Genomic DNA, 18,588 nt, shown 5'->3' with positions numbered 1-18,588 from the left:
TAAATAATACAAAGGATCATCTACTGTGAGGCTATACTAATGGTTGAGTTGCTTAAGGCAATGTGGAGGTGACTGTCATAAACAGAGGAAAATAGAACTAGCCGGAATTGAACCAGCTTGACCACTAAGCCATAGAGCCCTATTATTCCTCTGCTGACAACCCATGATTACACCTGCTACCCCCCAAATTTGGGCTTGGGCCAGCATGCAACCACTTGTACTGGTCATGTGACCGTGTCCAGGACAGTGAGCTATCTAAGTACAACAATGAAGCCGCTTAAGGCGGTGTGGAACTAGTGGCTAAGTAGGGTTGCTGGACTGTAGGGTCCTTGTACAATGTGGGATGCAACAAGAGGTAATCAACCTGGGTGTTACCATGGTTGGTTGGCCTCCTTATATATTACAGGGGTAGTCTATTTACAAATACATGATGTGCAATTCCATAACCAATAAGAACCCCGCTCCGCAGTTAGTCTTACTCATGCATACATGTCACTGACGTGTCATGATGTTGTCATAGGTGGAGGTGGCTATGTAGGATGAATAAGCGCAGATGGGGACGTGGCTCGGCGCTTTGCTTATGATATAAGCGCCAGAGTCACGTGATTGAAAATGTTGTCCGTTCAACTTTGTTCAAATTTGAGAAATTTGGAATAAATTCCGTGGTATCAAATGTGTCTACAACAGCCCCTTAACTAGACTCATCACTCCTCATTGGCCTAAGGCCCTTTCCCATTACCAGTAGATAGTTAGTTGTTGCCTTACACAACTTAGTCAGTAGTGAGCAGTAGTATAGCCTTAGTAAGATCTTTACCTTGTTTAGTATGGCCTTAAGTGCCTGCCACTAGCATGTGACCAACCATATAGTTGGGTCACAACAGTGGTGTTGTATGCCACTGTAAGGTGGGTACACACTAGGGGTGGTGTTGTAGACACACTTGATACCAGGGAATTTATTCCCATTTTCTTGATTTTAAACAAAGAGGAATGGACAACTTTTTGAATCACGTGACTTTGGCGCTTATATCAACACGCTAAGCGCTGGGCCACGTCCCCATCCGCGCTTGTCAAGCATATGTAGCCACCTCCACCTATAAAGTCATCATGACACATCAGTGACATGTATGCATGAGTAAGGCCAACTGTGGAACAGGGTTCTTATTGGTTATGGTTTTGCATATCATGTAATTGTAAATAGCTCACCCGTGTAATATATAAGGAGGCCAACCAACCATGGTAACACCCAGGTCAATTACCTCTTGTTGCATCCACTCAGTGTACAAGGGCCATACAGCCCAGTAATTACTTAGTTACTACTTAGATAGCTCTACACTGCCTTAAGTGGCTTTGACACTGTACTTAGATAGCTTGTTGCTGCCTTAAGCAGTCTTGTTGTTGTAGGATAGTTGCTTGTGTCGTAGACACACTCAATACCACGGAATTTATTCCAATTTTCTCGATTTTAAACGAAGCTGAACAGACGATATTTTCAATCACGTGATCTCGGCGCTTATATTACACGCTAAGCGCCAAGCCACGTCCCCATCCGCGCTTATCTCAGCACACGTAGCCACCTCCACCCGATGACATCATTATGACACGTATGCATGAGTAAGGCTGACTGCGGAGCAGGGTTCTTATTGGATTAGGTTTTGCATATTCCGTATTTGTAATTAGTCACTCGCTGTAATATATAAGGAGGCCAACCAACCATGGTAACACCCAGGTCGATTACCTCTTGTCGCATCTCCCAACTGTACAAGGCCTTAGGCCAGCAACTACTGAGACCCCCACCTGTACTCGTTGCCTTAAGCAACTTCCCCATTGTAGATACATAGCTTGCCATCGCCGGTAGGGCCTTGGTCATTGTACTTAGATAGTTAGTCGTTGTAGGTAGCCCCCTCACCGCCTTAAGCGGTTCTCACTTAGTTCTATACGGCCACAAGCGCCCGCTACCTAGACGACCCCTAAGGACGTCTAGGACACTAGGTAATCAACCTTAAGTTGGTTGCAAACCGTGCCCACCAAGCACTCCCACTCAGATCCAACAAACGAGAAGGCCCCCTGTACTAGCACGAGGGAAATCAGGTGATTGGACTCGCCTTTTGCTGTTAATAATCAAACCAGCGTTGGTCCCACCTAGTACCAAATTGCTACAAGGCAGACGGGTTCTAATCATCCGCGTACCAACGGTCACCGCACCCTTTGTCAGCGGAACTAGTCAGCAGATCCACCCGCTTGCAGAAAACCCGTCCCACATCACGCCCGTACACGGCAGTTGATTGGTTGATAGGGACTGTCCAACGCTAGGCGGTTGACGCAAGTTCTTAGCGCCAGTACAATAAAGCAACCCATAAGTCCTGATATAGGCACCACTCCCCCCACATCGCCCATCATTACTTCCCGCACCCCCTCTCGCGCTTCCTCCCGCGCCTCCCAGCGCACTGCTTCCCACCAAGGCCGCTCTTATCCCCATGAAATGGCAACCCGCTCCCGGAGCTCCGCTCGTCCCTTGTCCCCTCTTGATCAAGGAGAGCTGGGACCCACTCTTCCGGCAACCGCCGTTGAGTCATCAAGCCTTGAACCCAAGGTCTACGGGGAAATCTCCCTTGGACAAGCAATCTCCCTTATCCTGGGATTGCAAAATCAAATCCTCCGACTTGAGCGGGAACTCGAAGAAACAAAAGAAGCAACAAAGGAAGCCCAAGACTGGATGGGCGCAGTTGATCAAGCCCTCACTCGCATTGAGGCTAGGGGTGGAAACCCCCACACACCAGAAGACCGGAAACCTCCGGCAATCAAGGCCACGCCCAGGCCCCTACCCAAAACCAACACTCTTCCAGCGCCTAGTGCGCCCCTTGTCGCCTGGGCCGCCCCCTCCAAAGCTCCCCCCGCCTTTGCGCACCCAACTCCCGTCCGGGCTCCCCCGCGAGTCTATACTCCCCCTCCACCTTTGCCTATCCGCCTCCGTTCCCCTCAAATCCCACAACCAGCGGCCCCTGTAGCCGCTTATCAAACCCCTGTCAAGGTAGACCACCCTGACGCCTATACGGGGAAAATAGGGAACAAAGCCCACCAATGGCTCACGCGGATGTTGGCATGGGTACGTCTGAACCAAAGGATGTTCCCAACCAATCAGGAGGTCCTGTCATTCCTCCTGATGAATATGAAGGACGTGGCAGGAGCCTGGGCCCACCCCCATCTTGACCAACTAGGGTCCCACAGGGCCCTGATCCAATTGGTCGATGACTTCAGGACGGAGTTCTTGGCTGCATTTGGCAACCCGGATGCTACACAAGCCGCTGAGCAGCAAATCACCCACCTCTCTCAGACAGGCACCTGTGCTGAGTATATTACAAAGTTCAGAACCATTGCTATGGACCTGGACTGGAATGATGCCGCCCTTCGCGGGCAATTTGCACGTGGCCTCCACTGGGAGGTCAGCCGCCTCATTGCTACCCGAGAGCGGCGCCCTACCACCCTCCTTGAGCTGCAGAATACAGCTCTGGTCATCAATAATGCCCTCCAAGAGGAGCGTGCCAGCCACCCGCCTAAGGGTAATAAGACTGGTATCTCTACTTCCACCCCCAATAGGGGGGCGAGTACCGGCCAATTGGCCAACAGACCAGGACGCCTATCCAGCAATCCAAACTTTGTCTCCGAGGAGGAGCAAAACCGCCGCAGGGCTGAAGGCCTTTGCATCAAATGTGGAAAAACAGGGCACAAATTTGCGGAATGCCGCACCGGTTGGAAAGCCATGCCTAAGGAAGAAGGCGTCAAAAAGGAAGCCGCCAAAGTTGGCAAAGAATCTGGACCCAAATTGGGAAAAGACTAAGGGTACCTGCTGCCGCGCGCAAGGACCCCAAGGACTCTGGCTCATGTATCAAAATCTGTAATATATCTAGTAGTAGAATGTCACCTCTCTTCACCATTTCGATCAGACCAGAGAAAAAAGCGGAATCACTAGAAGTCCTGATAGATTCAGGTGCCACCTCATCCTTCCTTCACCCCCGTACCGCGGAACTACTCCGCCTACCACTCATTGATCTCCCTACACCCCGTACCGTCACTATGCTTGATGGGTCAAGCCCCCAGGCTGGCAAAATCTGGAAGAAGGCAGCCCTCACCTTCACCTATGATGGCAAACAAATGACCGAGACGTTCCTGATCTGCAATACAGGATCTCATGCCGCCATCTTAGGACTAAAATGGCTAGACGCCCACAACCCAGAGATTGATTGGAACTTACGCACCCTAACCTTTCCCCACACTCCACCGGAACAAGTGGCCATTGCCGAGGAGGAAGAAGCAGACAAGAACCCCCTTGAAGGAGTCCCCTCAAAGTACCATCAATACGCTAAAGTATTTGGAGAGGAGGAATTCAATAAGCTTCCCCCTCATCGGCATTACAATATTGCCATCAAACTCACGGAAGAAGGACCCTTGAACTCTCCACTGTATAGCATGACTGATGCCGAATCTGCTACACTGAGGGATTGGCTCAGGGACAAACTCAAGGCAGGCAAAATCCGCCCCAGCAAATCTTCCATCAGCTCTCCCGTAATGTTTGTACCCAAGAAGGATGGTTCCTGCCGTTTAGTTGTTGACTACCGCCGCTTGAATAACCGGACCAAGAAAAACGTCTATCCCCTACCCCGACCAGATGACCTTATGGCCCAGCTCCGTGGCGCCAAGGTCTTTACTAAGCTAGACCTAAGGTGGGGTTACAACAACGTCCGTGTTAGGGAAGAGGACGAATGGAAAACTGCCTTCCGCACCAAGTATGGCCTTTACAAGTCCCTGGTCATGACTTTTGGCCTGACGAACGCACCCGCAGCTTTCCAACACTTTATGAACAAGTTATTCAAAGACTTGCTCGATGTATGCGTCATCATTTACCTTGATGATATCCTTATTTACTCCAAGGATGACGCATCACACACGCAACACGTTCATGAGGTCCTAAAGCGGTTAATGGAAAACCAGCTATTCTGCAAGGCGTCAAAATGTACCTTTCACGTCACCTCTGTGGAATATCTTGGGATCATTGTCTCCGATAAGGGTTTTAGTCTGGATAAGCTCAAAATCCAGGCGGTTCAAGAATGGCCGGTACCCACTAAGGTTAAGGAAGTTCAGTTGTTCCTAGGCTTTGCCAACTTCCTTTGTTGCTTTGTCGCCAACTTTAGCCACATAGCCAGGCCGTTGCACAACCTTGTCAAGAAGGACATACCCTGGAAATGGGAAGTAAGGGAGCAGGAAGCATTCCAAAATCTAAAGGATGCTATTACCAACGCACCGGTATTGTGCCACGCCAACCCCACCAAGCCGTACTTCCTTGAGACCAATGCCTCAGGCGCAGCACTGGGTTCCATTCTAAGCCAAAGACAGGAAGATGGGCGTCTCCACCCACTAGGGTTCCTGTCAGAATCCTTCAAAGGCGCCGAACAGAATTACAATACCCACGACAAGGAACTCCTGGCCATCATTTGGTCATTTGAATACTGGCGTATCTTTCTGGAAGGGACCCTGCATCCAATCACCGTCTTCACGGATCACCGGAACTTGGAATACTGGAAGGAATCTTGCACTTTCAATCGCCGCCATGCCCGATGGCACCTACTACTGGCTGGCTATAACTTCCAGATTGTATACAGACCCAGTAAACAGTCAGGGAAGCCAGATGCACTGTCACGCCAATCAGACCATGCCGATATTCCCCCCGCGGATCAAACCATGATCCCAGACCCCGTATTCGCCAATGTTGCCTTGGTTACACCAGAAAAGGAGCTACAACGCCAAATCAAGGCTTCCCTGGATCAAGATGAGTCCCTGGAGGAAATCCTCCAATTCTTACAGAACAAGTCCAAAGCGCCCCCCTCCATCAAACGCGCGTTCAAGGATTATGAAATGGAGGCCAGTCTGCTGTTCTACCAAGGGCAAATTGTAGTTCCGGACGTCGGAACACTAAGAACGGACCTACTCCGCATTTTTCACGACAGCCCCTTGGCAGGACACCCAGGAAGACAGCGTACTCTAGAATTGGTATCAAGGAATTACTACTGGCCAGGTATCCGTTCAGACACATATTGGCATGTGGACTCTTGTGAAACGTGTCAACGGATCAGGAAGCCCAAGTACGCATCTATCCCACCTCAGCCTCTAGAGCTCCCTACTAGACCCTGGCAACACGTCTCTTACAACATGATTGTGGACTTGCCAAAGGACGGAAACCACAATTCAATCCTGGTCATCATCAATAGCTTCACCAAGTATGGGATATTTGTTAAATGCTCCAAGAAACTAAAAGCACCGGAACTGGCAGAATTGTTCCTGGAACACGTATGGAAAAGGCACGGCATGCCTGAGAAAACAGTTTCAGATAGGGGAAGAGTGTTCAATAACAAGTTCCTGAAGGCACTGTACAAACGCCTAGGAATTGACCCCCACTTCTCCTCAGCGTATCACCCCCAGAGCGATGGTCAGACAGAACAAGTCAACCCTTCCATTGAACACTTCCTAAGGGCCTACTCAGGTGTCAACCAACAGGACTGGACTAAATGGCTCCCCATGGCGGAGTTCGCGTACAATAATGCCGTACACAGTAGCACAGGCAAAACTCCTTTCAAGGCCTTATACGGATGGGAACCTACCTTAACCCCATCCAACGTACCCACGGATGTCCCAGAAGCGGATGAACTTGCCCAAACAATGGAGGCACAATGGAAGGAGGTAGAATCAGCCCTCCGGCAAGCCAAGCAACGGATGACAGCCGGGGAAAGCGGAAGCCCAACGGAATTTGAAATTGGAGAGGAAGCTTGGCTTGACGCCAAGAATGTCAACCTCAAAACCCTGAGTCCCAAGCTAACAGAACAACGCTTGGGACCGTTCAAGGTTACCGAGAAGATCTCCGACCGTGCCTACCGGCTAGAACTTCCCCCAACAATGCGCATTCACAACGTATTCTACATTGGACTCCTATCCAAGGTCAAAAGGGACAATAAGCGTACCTTTGAAAACCGTCCACCACCAGTCACCGTGGACGGAGAAGAGGAATATGAGGTAGAAGGGATCACTGATGCCAAAGAAAGGGATGGAAAATGGTTCTTCCGGGTCAAATGGAAGGGTTATGGGTCCAAGGAAAACACATGGGAGCCCCAAGAAAACTTGAAAAACGCCAAAAAAAATTTTGGAAAAATACGAAAAGGAAATGAAAAAGAAGGCCCTCAACGCTGCCAAGGCCCTTAAAGGGGGGGCAGTGTTGTAGACACACTCGATACCACGGAATTTATTCCGATTTTCTCGATTTTAAACGAAGCTGAACGGACGATATTTTCAATCACGTGATCTCGGCGCTTATATTACACGCTAAGCGCCAAGCCACGTCCCCATCCGCGCTTATCTCAGCACACGTAGCCACCTCCACCCGATGACATCATTATGACACGTATGCATGAGTAAGGCTGACTGCGGAGCGGGGTTCTTATTGGATTAGGTTTTGCATATTCCGTATTTGTAATTAGTCACTTGCTGTAATATATAAGGAGGCCAACCAACCATGGTAACACCCAGGTCAATTACCTCTTGTTGCATCTCCCAACTGTACGAGGCCTTAGGCCAGCAACTACTGAGACCCCCACCTGTACTCGTTGCCTTAAGCAACTTCCCCATTGTAGATACATAGCTCGCCATTGCCGGTAGGGCCTTGGTCATTGTACTTAGATAGTTAGTCGTTGTAGGTAGCCCCCTCACCGCCTTAAGTGGTTCTCACTTAGTTCTATACGGCCACAAGCGCCCGCTACCTAGACGACCCCTAAGGACGTCTAGGACAGCTTGTTGCCGTAGTTAGGATTGTTGTTGCCTTAAGCAACTTAGCTTCATTTGTAACCTGCGGCCACAAGCGCCATCCCCTCAACATCCCATCAGACGTCTAGGACACTAGGTAATCAACCTTACGTTGGTTACAAACCGTTCTGCATCTACCACTACCAAGTCCCAACCCCCAAGAAGGTTACCTGTACTAGCACAAGCAAAAACACGTGATTGGACTCCCCTTTCAGCTGGAATAATCAAAGAGCTGTTGGTCCCACGTAGTAGCAAATTGCTATAAGGCAGGCTAACCCTATTGCCTGCATACCACACGGTTGCCCCACCTGTTGCCAGCGGACCCAGACAGCAGATACACCCGCTTGCAGAGACAAGGTACTACATCACGCCCGCCCATGGCAGTGATTAGCTACACTTACTGTTCAACGCTAGGTTGTTTGACGCAGGGTCTTACCATGTAACGCAATAAAGCGCTCATAAGTCCTGACATAGGCACCTACTAGAACCCCCCCTATCCATCATTACCTCCTGCACTCCCACTTGCTCATCCTTGCGGGCATCCTCCCACGCTGGCCGCTTGTACCCCCAACCAACCATGGCAACCTGTTCCCAGACGTCCTCTTGAGCCCAGTCCCCTTTTGATCCAAGAGACCTGGGACCCCAACTTTTGACAACCACCCCTATCAAACTTGGGGAAGTCTCCCTTGAGCAGGTCACCTGCCTCCTCCTTGGCCTCCTCAGCCAAGTTGAGAACATTGAGCGGAAACTTGAAGAAGTCAAAGAAGCAGGAATCAAGACCCAAACCAACATCAAAAATATATCACAAACAGTCAATGTTGTCAAGGATGGGCTTTGAAGCCTCCAGCTCCAGGGGCCAAGAACCCCAGAAACCAAGGCCCTGGTTGTGGAAGCAACACCACGCCCCTTACCCAAAATTGAGCCTATTGGATTGGTTAGTGGGCCCTCCTTCTGGCCCAAGCAACCAAAAGGGCTCCCCATATTTGCCCAGCCAGCACCAAGGACACTACCCCTGCAAGTCCCTTCTCCCCCTCCATCTCTGTGTCTCCAATCCCCAATCAGAGCACCTGCCCTTCCTCCTCCGGCTCCAGCTGCCGCCTACCCCGCCCCAGTCAAAGTAGACCACCCAGATGCCTGTTGTAGACACACTTGATACCAGGGAATTTATTCCCATTTTCTTGGATTTAAACAAAGGCAAACGGACAATATTTTCAATCACGTGACTTCGGCGCTTACATCATACGCTAAGCGCCAAGCCACGTCCCCACCCGCGCTTAATCAGCATATGTAGCCACCTCCACCTATGACATCATCATGACACGTCAGTGACACGTATGCATGAGTAAGGCCGACTGCGGAGCTGGGTTCTTATTGGATCATATATTTGATATAATGTATTTGTAATTAGTCACTCTGTAGAATATATAAGGAGGCCAACCAACCATGGTAACACCCAGGTTGATTACCTCTTGTTGCATTGCACAACTGTACAAGGGCCTTATAGCCCAGCAATCCACTTAGTCCATACCTGTTACTGTTGCCTTAAGCAACTTACTCAACGTAGTTACATAGTTTGCCAGTGCCACTAGGGCCTTGGTCATTGTACTTAGTTAGTTAGTTGTTGTAGGGTACCTCACCACCGCCTTAAGCGGTTCACTGTTATAGTCACACGGCCACAAGCGCCCGCACCCTTGACGTCCTTACAGATGTCTAGGACAATGCCTATACAGGCAAGATTGGGAGCAAAGCTAAGCAATGGCTAACCCGGATGTTGGCCTGGACCCGCCTAAACTTGTGGATGTTCCCCACCAATCAAGAGGTTCTATCCTTCCTCTTGATGAACATGAAGGACTCTGCCGGGGCTTGGGCCCATCCTCACCTTGACCAGCTTGGTTTGCACCAGGCCATTATCCAAATGGTTGAAGGATTCAAGTTGGAATTCCTGGCAGCGTTTGGCAACCCTGACGCCACAAGGGCTGCCGAGTGGAAGATTACAACCCTTACCCAGTCCGGCACATGCGCGGACTATATCACAAAGTTCAGGACCCTGGAAATGGAACTGGACTGGAACAACGCAGCCCTTAGAGGCCAGTTTGCCCAAGGCCTCCACTGGGAGGTCAGCCAGCAAATTGCCACCCGCAAGCACCGCCCTTGTACCCTCCTAGAGCTGCAGAATGCAGCACTTGTCATTGATAATGCTCTTTGCAAAGAGCGTGCTAGCCACCCACCAAGGGATAGTAAGCCTAGCAAAGGATCCAACCCTGCAAGGGGGACAAGTACCTGTCCTAGACATTGGTAGGGGCGTCAAGGGGGATGGCGCTTGTGGCCACGGTGTACAAACAGTAAAGTTGCGTAAGGCAACAACAAACCTATCTATGGCAATGAGCAGCTATCCTACAACAACAAGACCGCTTAAGGCAGTGACAAGCTATCTAAGTACAGAAGCAGTGCTGCTTAAGGCGGTAAGGGCTATTCTAAGTATCTACTAAGTAACTTGCTGGGCAGTAAGGCCCTTGTACACTGAGTGGATGCAACAAGAGGTAATTGACCTGGGTGTTACCATGGTTGGTTGGCCTCCTTATATATTACAGAGATGGTCTAATTACAAATGTACAATATGCAAAACTATAACCAATAAGAACCCTGTTCCGCAGTTGGCCTTACTCATGCATACGTGTCACTGACATGTCATAGTGATGTCATCAGGTGGAGGTGGCTACGTGTGATGATGTAAGCGCGGATGGGGACGTGGCTTGGCGCTTAGCGTATGAGATAAGCGCCGAGATCACGTGATCAAAAATGTTGTCCATTTGTCTTCGTTTAAATTCGAGAAATTTGGAATAAATTCCGTGGTATCAAGTGTGTCTACAACAGTACCGGTCAGCCAACTACTGGTTCAAAGAGACTTTCCAACAATCCCAACTTTGTGTTGGAAGAAGAGCAAAATTGCCGCCACGCCGCTGGCGCATGCATCAAGTGCGGAAAAATGGGCCACAAGTTTGCAGAGTGCTGCACAGGCTGGAAGGCTACCCCCATTGAGGACAAGGGGAAAGCCAAAGAAACTGCCAAAATTGGCAAAGAGTATGGACCCAAAGCAGGAAAAGACTAAGGGTACCTGCTGCCGCGCGCAAGGACCCCAAGGACTCTGGTTGTGGAGAAATTTGTAACATATCTAGTAGCTCAAATAGAATATTGCCCCTTTTTACAATTTCAATTATACCAGAGAAACAAGCAGAACACTTAGAAGTCCTGATTGACTCAGGCGCTACCTCATCCTTTATGCATCCCCATACCGCGGAATCACTCTGCCTCCCACTCATAGATCTCCCCATCCCCTGAACCGTTACCATGCTCAATGGGTCAAGCCCCCAGGCTGGCAAAATCTGGAAAACAGCTAATCTTACCTTCTCCTTTGATGGCAAACAAATAACTGAGACCTTCCTAATCTGCAACACAGGGTCTCATGCCGCCATCTTGGGATTGAAATGGTTAGACGCCCACAATCCAGAGATTGATTGGAACTTGCAAACCCTTTCCTTCCCTCACGCACCTCCAGACCATGTGGCAATTGCCAAAGAGGAAGAAGCTGACAAAAAGCCCCTTGAAGGAGTACCCCCAGAATACCATCAATACACCAAGGTATTTGGGGAGGAAGAATTCAACAAGCTTCCACCACACCGGCACTACAACATAGGGATTGAACTCACCAAAGAAGGCCCACTCAACTTGCCCCTTTATAGTATGACCAATGCCAAATCTGCTACACTCAAGGATTGGCTCAGGGACAAGCTTAAAGCAGGCAAAATATGTCCCAGTAAATCTTCCATCAGCTCCCCTGTGATGTTTGTCCCTAAGAAAGATGGTTCTTGCTGCTTAGTAGTTGACTACCACCGCCTAAACAACCGGACCAAAAAGAACGTGTACCCACTGCCCTGTCCCAATGACCTCATGGCCCAGCTTTGTGGAGCCAAGGTTTTCACCAAATTAGACCTACAATGGGGTTACAATAATGTCTGGGTCAAAGAAGGCAACAAGTGGAAAACTGCCTTCTGCACTAAGTATGGCCTATACAAGTCCCTGGTCATGACATTTGGCCTAACAAATGCCCCTGCTGCCTTTCAACACTTCATGAACAAACTGTTCAAAGACCTACTGGATGTATGTGTCATCATCTACCTTGATGACATCCTAATCTACTCCAAGGATGACGCATCTCACACCCAGCATGTTCATGAGGTTCTAAGGTGCTTAATGGAAAACCAACTGTTCTGTAAGGTGTCCAAATGCACATTCCACATCACTTCTGTGGAGTATCTAGGGATCATTGTGTTGGATAAAGGCTTTAGCTTGGATAAACTCAAGATCCAAGCCATCCAGGAATGGCCCACACCCACTAAAGTCAAAGAGGTCCAATCCTTTCTTGGGTTTGCCAACTTCCTTTGACAGTTTGTTGCCAACTTCAGCCACATGGCCAGGCCATTGCACAACCTGGTTAAAAAGGACACACCCTGGAAATGGGACACTGAGGAAGAAAGGGCCTTTAGGGGTTTAAAGGACGCCATCACCAACGCACCCATACTATGCCATGTGGACCCCACAAAACCCTATTTTCTGGAAACAGACGCATTGGGCACGGCCCTAGGATCCATTCTAAGCCAACAACAGGAGGACAGACGCCTACACCCCCTGGGCTTCTTGTTGGAATCATTCAAGGGAGCAGAACAGAACTATGATACCCACAACAAAGAACTGCTGGCTATCATATGATCCTTTGAATACTGGCGTATCTTCCTGGAGGGGACCCTGCACCCTATTACTGTGTTCACCAATCATTGCAACCTGGAATATTGGAAAGAATCCCTGACCTTCAACTGTTGCCACGCACAATGGCATCTCCTACTTGCCGGCTATAATTTCCAAATTGTGTACAGGCCAGGTAAACAGTTGGGAAAACCAGACGCTTTGTCACGCCGCTCAGACCACGCCAACATTCTGCCAGAACCCCAGTCCATGTTACCAGAACCCGTATTTGCCAACACTGCCCTAGTCATGCCAGAGAAAGAACTACAACACCAGATAGAGTCATCCCTGGATCAAGACAAGTCCCTAGAAGAGATCCTACAGTTCCTCCAGAACAAATCCAAGGCACCACCATCCATCAAACAAGCGTTCAAAGATTACCAGATGGAGGCTGGGTTATTATTCTACCAAGGAAGAATTGTGGTTCCGGACATTGGTACCTTACAAACGGAATTATTGTGTATCTACCATGACAGCCCCTTGGCAGGACATCCAGGAAGACAATGGACCCTAGAACTGGTATTGAGGAACTATTACTGGCCTGGGATCTGTGCTGACACATATTGGCACGTGGACTCCTGTGAAACCTGCCAACAAATTAGAAAGCCCAAGTACGCGCCCCTTCCACCCCAGCCACTAGAACTCCCTACCAGACCCTGGCAACACGTTTCCTATGACATGATTGTAGATTTGCCAAATGACAGAAACTGCAACTCAATCTTGGTCATTGTTGACAGCTTCACCAAGTACGGAATATTTGTCAAGTGTTCTAAAAAACTCAAGGCCCCTGAGTTGGCAGAGCTATTCCTGGAAAACGTATGGAAACGGCACGGAATGCCCAAAAAAACGGTCTTGGACAGAGGAAGGGTGTTTAACAATAAATTCCTAAAAGCACTGTACAAACGCCTAGGGATAGACCCCCACTTCTCTTCAGCATACCACCCTCAGAGCAATGGCCAGACAGAACAAGTAAACCCATCAATAGAACACTTCCTCAGGGCGTACTCAGGGATTAATCAAAGGGACTGGACCAAGTGGCTCCCCATGGCGGAATTTGCGTATAACAATGCAGTACACAGCAGCACAGGGAAGACCCCCTTCAAAGCCCTGTACGGCTGGGAACCCACTTTGACCCTGTCCAATGTCCCAACAGATGTTCCAGAAGCCAATAAACTTGCCAATTTGATGGAAGCCCAATGGAGGGAAGTGGAAGCCACTCTTTGGCAGTCCAAGTCACAAATGGTTGCTGGAGAAGCAGGAAGCCCAACAGAATTTGAAGTTGGAGAAGAAGTGTGGTTGGACGCAAAGAACGTCAAACTCAAAACTTTGAGCCCCAAATTAACAGAACAACAATTGGGACCCTTCAAGGTTACTGAGAAAATCTCTGACCGGGCTTACTGCCTAGAACTTCCACCAACCATGCAAATCCACAACGTCTTCTATGTAGGATTACTATCAAAAGTCAAACAAGACAGTAACCAAGCCTTTGAAAACCGCCTGCCACCAATCACCGTGGATGGGGAAGAAGAATACAAAGTTGAAGGCATAACAGACGCAGAAGAACGGGACAGAAAATGGTTCTTCAGGGTCAAATGGAAAGGGTATGGGTCAGAGGAAAACACGTGGGAACCCCAGGAAAACCTGAAAAACACAGGAAAAATTTTAAAAAAGTATGAGGAAGAGATGAAGAAGAAGGCCCTTGGCGCTGCCAAGGCCCTTAGAGGGGGGGCAGTGTTGTAGACACACTCAATACCAGGGAATTTATTCCCATTTTCTCGATTTTAAACAAAGACAAACAGACAACTTTTTGAATCACGTGACTTTGGCACTTATATCAACACGCTAAGCGCCAGGCCATGTCCCCATCTGCGCTTGTCAAGCATACATAGCCACCTCCACCTATAACGTCATCATGACACATCAGTGACATGTATGCATGAGTAAGGCCAACTGCAGAACGGGGTTCTTATTGGTTATGGTTTTGCATATCATGTAATTGTAAATAGCTCACCTGTGTAATATATAAGGAGGCCAACCAACCATGGTAACACCCAGGTCAATTACCTCTTGTTGCATCCACTCAGTGTACAAGGGCCATACAGCCCAGTAATTACTTAGTTACTACTTAGATAGCTCTACACCGCCTTAAGCAGCTTTGACACTGTACTTAGATAGCTTGTTGCTACCTTAAGCGGTCTTGTTGTTGTAGGATAGTTGCTTGTTGCCGTAGTTAGGATTGTTGTTGCCTTAAGCAACTTAGCTTCATTTGTAACCCATGGCCACAAGCGCCATCCCCTTGATGTCCCATCAGACGTCTAGGACAGGTGGGTACACACTAGGGGTGGGTGCTTAAGGCTGTATCTAATACAAGGTGAAGCTTACTTAAGCTAACAACTAAGGCTATACTACTATATGCTAGAATGCTTAAGGCACTATCTAACTATCTATTGTTGATGTGAGGGGCCCTTAGGGCTGGGAGGTGTGGTGAGTCTGGTAAGGGGGTTAACAATGTACTACTGGGGCCCTAGCTACTTAACTAGGCTTCTGAGACCTGTCTGGGATGAAAGACAAGGTAAAATCAACTTGGTGTTTCCAAGCAATTTTCCTGCTGTATAAATAACAAAGGCCCTATCTACATGGCAGTCTGTGCATGTGAGGGAAGAAGAGTACATTTAAAATGAGAAGTGTACTGCGGGCTGCACAGAAGCGTGGATTTCTCCTAAGCGCCCTTGGCACAGCATCTTGGCGTGGCATCTTGGCATAATAAGCGCCAAGATCATGTGATTGAAAAATGTAAGATAATGAATCCGGAAAAAAGGTAAAAATATTAGAAAACTTGTCCAATTCCAATGGTATAAGTCAAGAGGGTGTAACAAGTGGTCAAGCTGGTTCAATTCTGGCTAGTTCTATTCTCCTCTGTTTAAGACAGCAACCTTTGAAAAACCTATAAGCCTCAAGAATACCCTCAATATGCAATATCTTCTGCATATATGCTGTTTTCTCACTCATTTAAATATATATAAATTCAGCAGAGTAGATAAACAGCAACTACCAATATTCTCCTTGTTTGTAGTATCTACTATACAAGACTCTATCTTGTGGCTACACACAGAAATATTCAGGATCCCCCCTGTTGCATAGGCAAGTGCTCCAGTACTTAATCAGTGCTTAAGTGCTAATGCACTATATGCACCTTTTCTCCATCACCCAGGCATCCCACACTGCCAAATTGCTTGTGCTTAGGTGTATCTGTATGTGCACTCCAGAACAACAGCTCAAATACTCAGAATGGTTATTATTTGGCAGAGTTATGTCCTGTTTACTGTAAGTACCCCATTCAGAGGTATCATACCTTTGAGAGTGTTTACTTCAAGGATGAGACACTTAGCCTTGGGACATCTAAGCACCCACACAGGTAAATACTGCCTTGGGGCAAATATTAGGGACTGTTGTTATTTACTGTGTACCAAATTATTGGCTCCCTCAAGTGTTTCAGGTGCCACCTCTACCTCCTGTACCCCTGGTTGATATCATTCATGTATATACTTGTTTGTGCACCTTCTCAGGGTATAAAAGAACCCTGTGAAGACACTTCTAATGCATCCATTTATCCACTCTTATATATTGACATATACACACAAGCCTTTAACAGCTTACCTGCACATTTACTCTAGTGATTGACTCACTGTAAATAGCATAGGAGGTTATTCACCACACTAAGACCATAGGCCAGTTCCAACAGATGCAGGGTAACCTATTAGTGTACTTACTGCAACCCTGTGCTGCTTGACTGTCACAGTTGTTGAGCTCAACATTGAGTATAGTGCAACAATACTGTAAGGATTGTTGTGATTGAGTGATAGTATATCAATCAACCATACTCCTATGTTGTGGATAGCTTTATCTACAATATCTCATAAATCCTAGATATATTCTAGGTAAACCCTATAAGTCTTAAGTCTTACTTAAGCATATATAAGTCCTATACTTATTAGGCAAATCCTATCAATCCTGTACATTAGTCAGGTAACCCTCTTACCTAAGGTACTATCTTAGGGGTCTTAAGTATACATACCCTTAGTCACTTAGGCTTAAGTATCATTAGTCTAAGGTACTATACATAACCAACCACCTGCACTTCATAGTTGGTAGACTATTTGTTAGGAGTTGTTTATTCCTGATAAACCTAGCATATATTGTGCATCTATTCTGTGCATACATTCTGATACTTAATACTAGTTCTCAATTATTCCCATATACATTTTGTATATAGTAATTCTTTCTTACTCCTGTACTTACACAACTCTCAACATAAGGTGGTGTGGAGGTATCCTGTGGTGTCTAGCTAACTAACTACAGTGACCAAGGCACTTGAGGCATCAACAAACTACCCAAGTACAGCAAGCAGACTGATTAAGGTGGCAATGAGTAGCTAAGTGAGAGATGATTGCTGGGCTTAAGGCTGTCATGACCTTCATTGGCATGACATAATTTTTTACTATTTTCTATCTTTTTTCTGAGACAGTTTCCTTTTTTGGTATATATTTATGACTCATCAAGATCACATGATATATTTGATATAGGATATGAAACTGTAAATGACTCATTATTTAGTACTGTTGTTTTTGATGTGGCTCTCCTCCTGTATATAAACCAGGTCAAGTTGCCTCTAGAACAGCAAGACTTGACCTCTTTGTCAATTCATCCTAAGCTTACTCCTACCCCTTGCCCAGGCCCCTAGTTGGCCATTAGTGCACATTAATATATTCCCATAACCCAGGCCTTGTTGCCCTCTACCCTGATCATACCCCTTGGGTGTCATGACCCATGCCTTTGCTGGCATGTCTCCTGACCAAGCCACCTACTAATAGGATATTCCACAGTCTTTAGAAGGCCACATATACTCACATATATGCAGTCAGAACTGTCATTACTCTAAGGGCTCATGACTTAGAGACTGACAGCCCACCAGGGTCACATGACCTCCCCCCCTCCAGTCCTTTATCAAATACTATACTAAACTACTATGAATTTGAGGTGGGGGGATGACATAATCTCTTCTTAAATAATATAATATTCAGACCTTGCCTGTGGGCCTTAACATTGGCCCATGGCTAGGGGGCAGGGGGAGTGCAATGTTCCCCAGCAACTTATATTATTAATATATCACTGTGCATCACATATACTATATATATCTTTGACAGTGGATATATATGGTAATAACCCTTCCAGATATGGGTTATGACATTGGGCCTTTGTTGCCCCTCTACATTGTTTGATAGTCCATTGGTGATAGGGCCATGGACTCTAAGCTACTTGTACCATAGGTCTGAGCTTAGTTGTGACAAAGGCCCTTGTACAATGTGGGGATGCAACAAGAGGTAACTGACCTGGGGATTGCCATGGTTGATTTCCCTCCTGATATATTACAGAGAGGCTGTGCTATCTACAATTACATATCAAATACCAAACCCAATAAGAAGCCTGCTCCATCAGTGGCCTTAGTCATCCATACATGTCACCTATGATGTCATCAAGGTGGAGGTGGCTATGTAGCTGAATATGCAGAGGAGGGGACATGGCAAGGCACTTAGGGTATGACATAAGCACCAAAGTCACATGATCAAAGAAGTTGTTGGTTTGTGTTTGTTTAAATTTGGAAAGTTGGAAAAATTTCATGGTATTGTGTGTGTGTTGTAGACACACATATACCAAGGGATTTATTCCTTATCTTCTCAATTTTAAACAAAGGCAATCAATTAACATTTCAAATCATGTGATCTCAGTGCTTATTCTATATGCTAAGCACCAAGCCATGTCCCCATCCACACTGTCCTAGACATCTGTTAGGACATCAAGGGGATGGCGCTTGTGGCCGCAGGGTACAAAGTGAGAAAGTTGCTTAAGGCAATGGCAAACCTATCTATGGCAACAAGCAGCCATCCT

The 18,588-nt window shown here is 47.4% G+C and overlaps 5 protein-coding genes across 5 annotated transcripts; all 5 read left to right on the top strand.

Annotated features, from left to right (window-relative positions):
* Window positions 1–2,479: 2,479 nt before the first annotated feature.
* RhiXN_10740 (Retrotransposon gag protein) lies at window positions 2,480–3,835 on the top strand (the record flags this gene model as incomplete). The annotated part of the gene is made up of 1 exon (XM_043330556.1): window positions 2,480–3,835. One exon carries the CDS (start codon window positions 2,480–2,482, stop codon window positions 3,833–3,835), a length of 1,356 nt encoding a protein of 451 aa, XP_043185901.1.
* A 77-nt stretch (window positions 3,836–3,912) lies between these two features.
* On the top strand, window positions 3,913–7,245 carry RhiXN_10739 (Retrotransposable element Tf2 protein; the record flags this gene model as incomplete). The annotated part of the gene is made up of 1 exon (XM_043330555.1): window positions 3,913–7,245. The coding sequence occupies one exon, from the start codon at window positions 3,913–3,915 to the stop codon at window positions 7,243–7,245; it is 3,333 nt and encodes a 1,110-aa protein (XP_043185900.1).
* A 1,174-nt stretch (window positions 7,246–8,419) lies between these two features.
* On the top strand, window positions 8,420–10,951 carry RhiXN_10738 (Retrotransposable element Tf2 protein; the record flags this gene model as incomplete). Its single annotated transcript, XM_043330554.1, has 5 exons — window positions 8,420–8,429; window positions 8,475–8,653; window positions 8,696–8,959; window positions 9,557–10,079; window positions 10,674–10,951. The coding sequence occupies 5 exons, from the start codon at window positions 8,420–8,422 to the stop codon at window positions 10,949–10,951; spliced, it is 1,254 nt and encodes a 417-aa protein (XP_043185899.1).
* Window positions 10,952–11,190: 239 nt separating this feature from the next.
* Window positions 11,191–12,609, top strand: RhiXN_10737 (Retrotransposable element Tf2 protein; the record flags this gene model as incomplete). Its single annotated transcript, XM_043330553.1, has 2 exons — window positions 11,191–12,249; window positions 12,289–12,609. 2 exons carry the CDS (start codon window positions 11,191–11,193, stop codon window positions 12,607–12,609), a joined length of 1,380 nt encoding a protein of 459 aa, XP_043185898.1.
* A 243-nt stretch (window positions 12,610–12,852) lies between these two features.
* On the top strand, window positions 12,853–14,382 carry RhiXN_10736 (Retrotransposable element Tf2 protein; the record flags this gene model as incomplete). The annotated part of the gene is made up of 1 exon (XM_043330552.1): window positions 12,853–14,382. The coding sequence occupies one exon, from the start codon at window positions 12,853–12,855 to the stop codon at window positions 14,380–14,382; it is 1,530 nt and encodes a 509-aa protein (XP_043185897.1).
* Between the last annotated feature and the right edge of the window lie 4,206 nt (window positions 14,383–18,588).

The sequence above is a fragment of the Rhizoctonia solani genome, chromosome 14, assembly GCF_016906535.1.
Source record: "Rhizoctonia solani chromosome 14, complete sequence".
In the NCBI taxonomy this organism is placed as follows: domain Eukaryota; kingdom Fungi; phylum Basidiomycota; class Agaricomycetes; order Cantharellales; family Ceratobasidiaceae; genus Rhizoctonia; species Rhizoctonia solani.
Note: the sequence above shows the minus strand (reverse complement) of the source record. Positions and strands in the feature narration are given on the sequence as shown.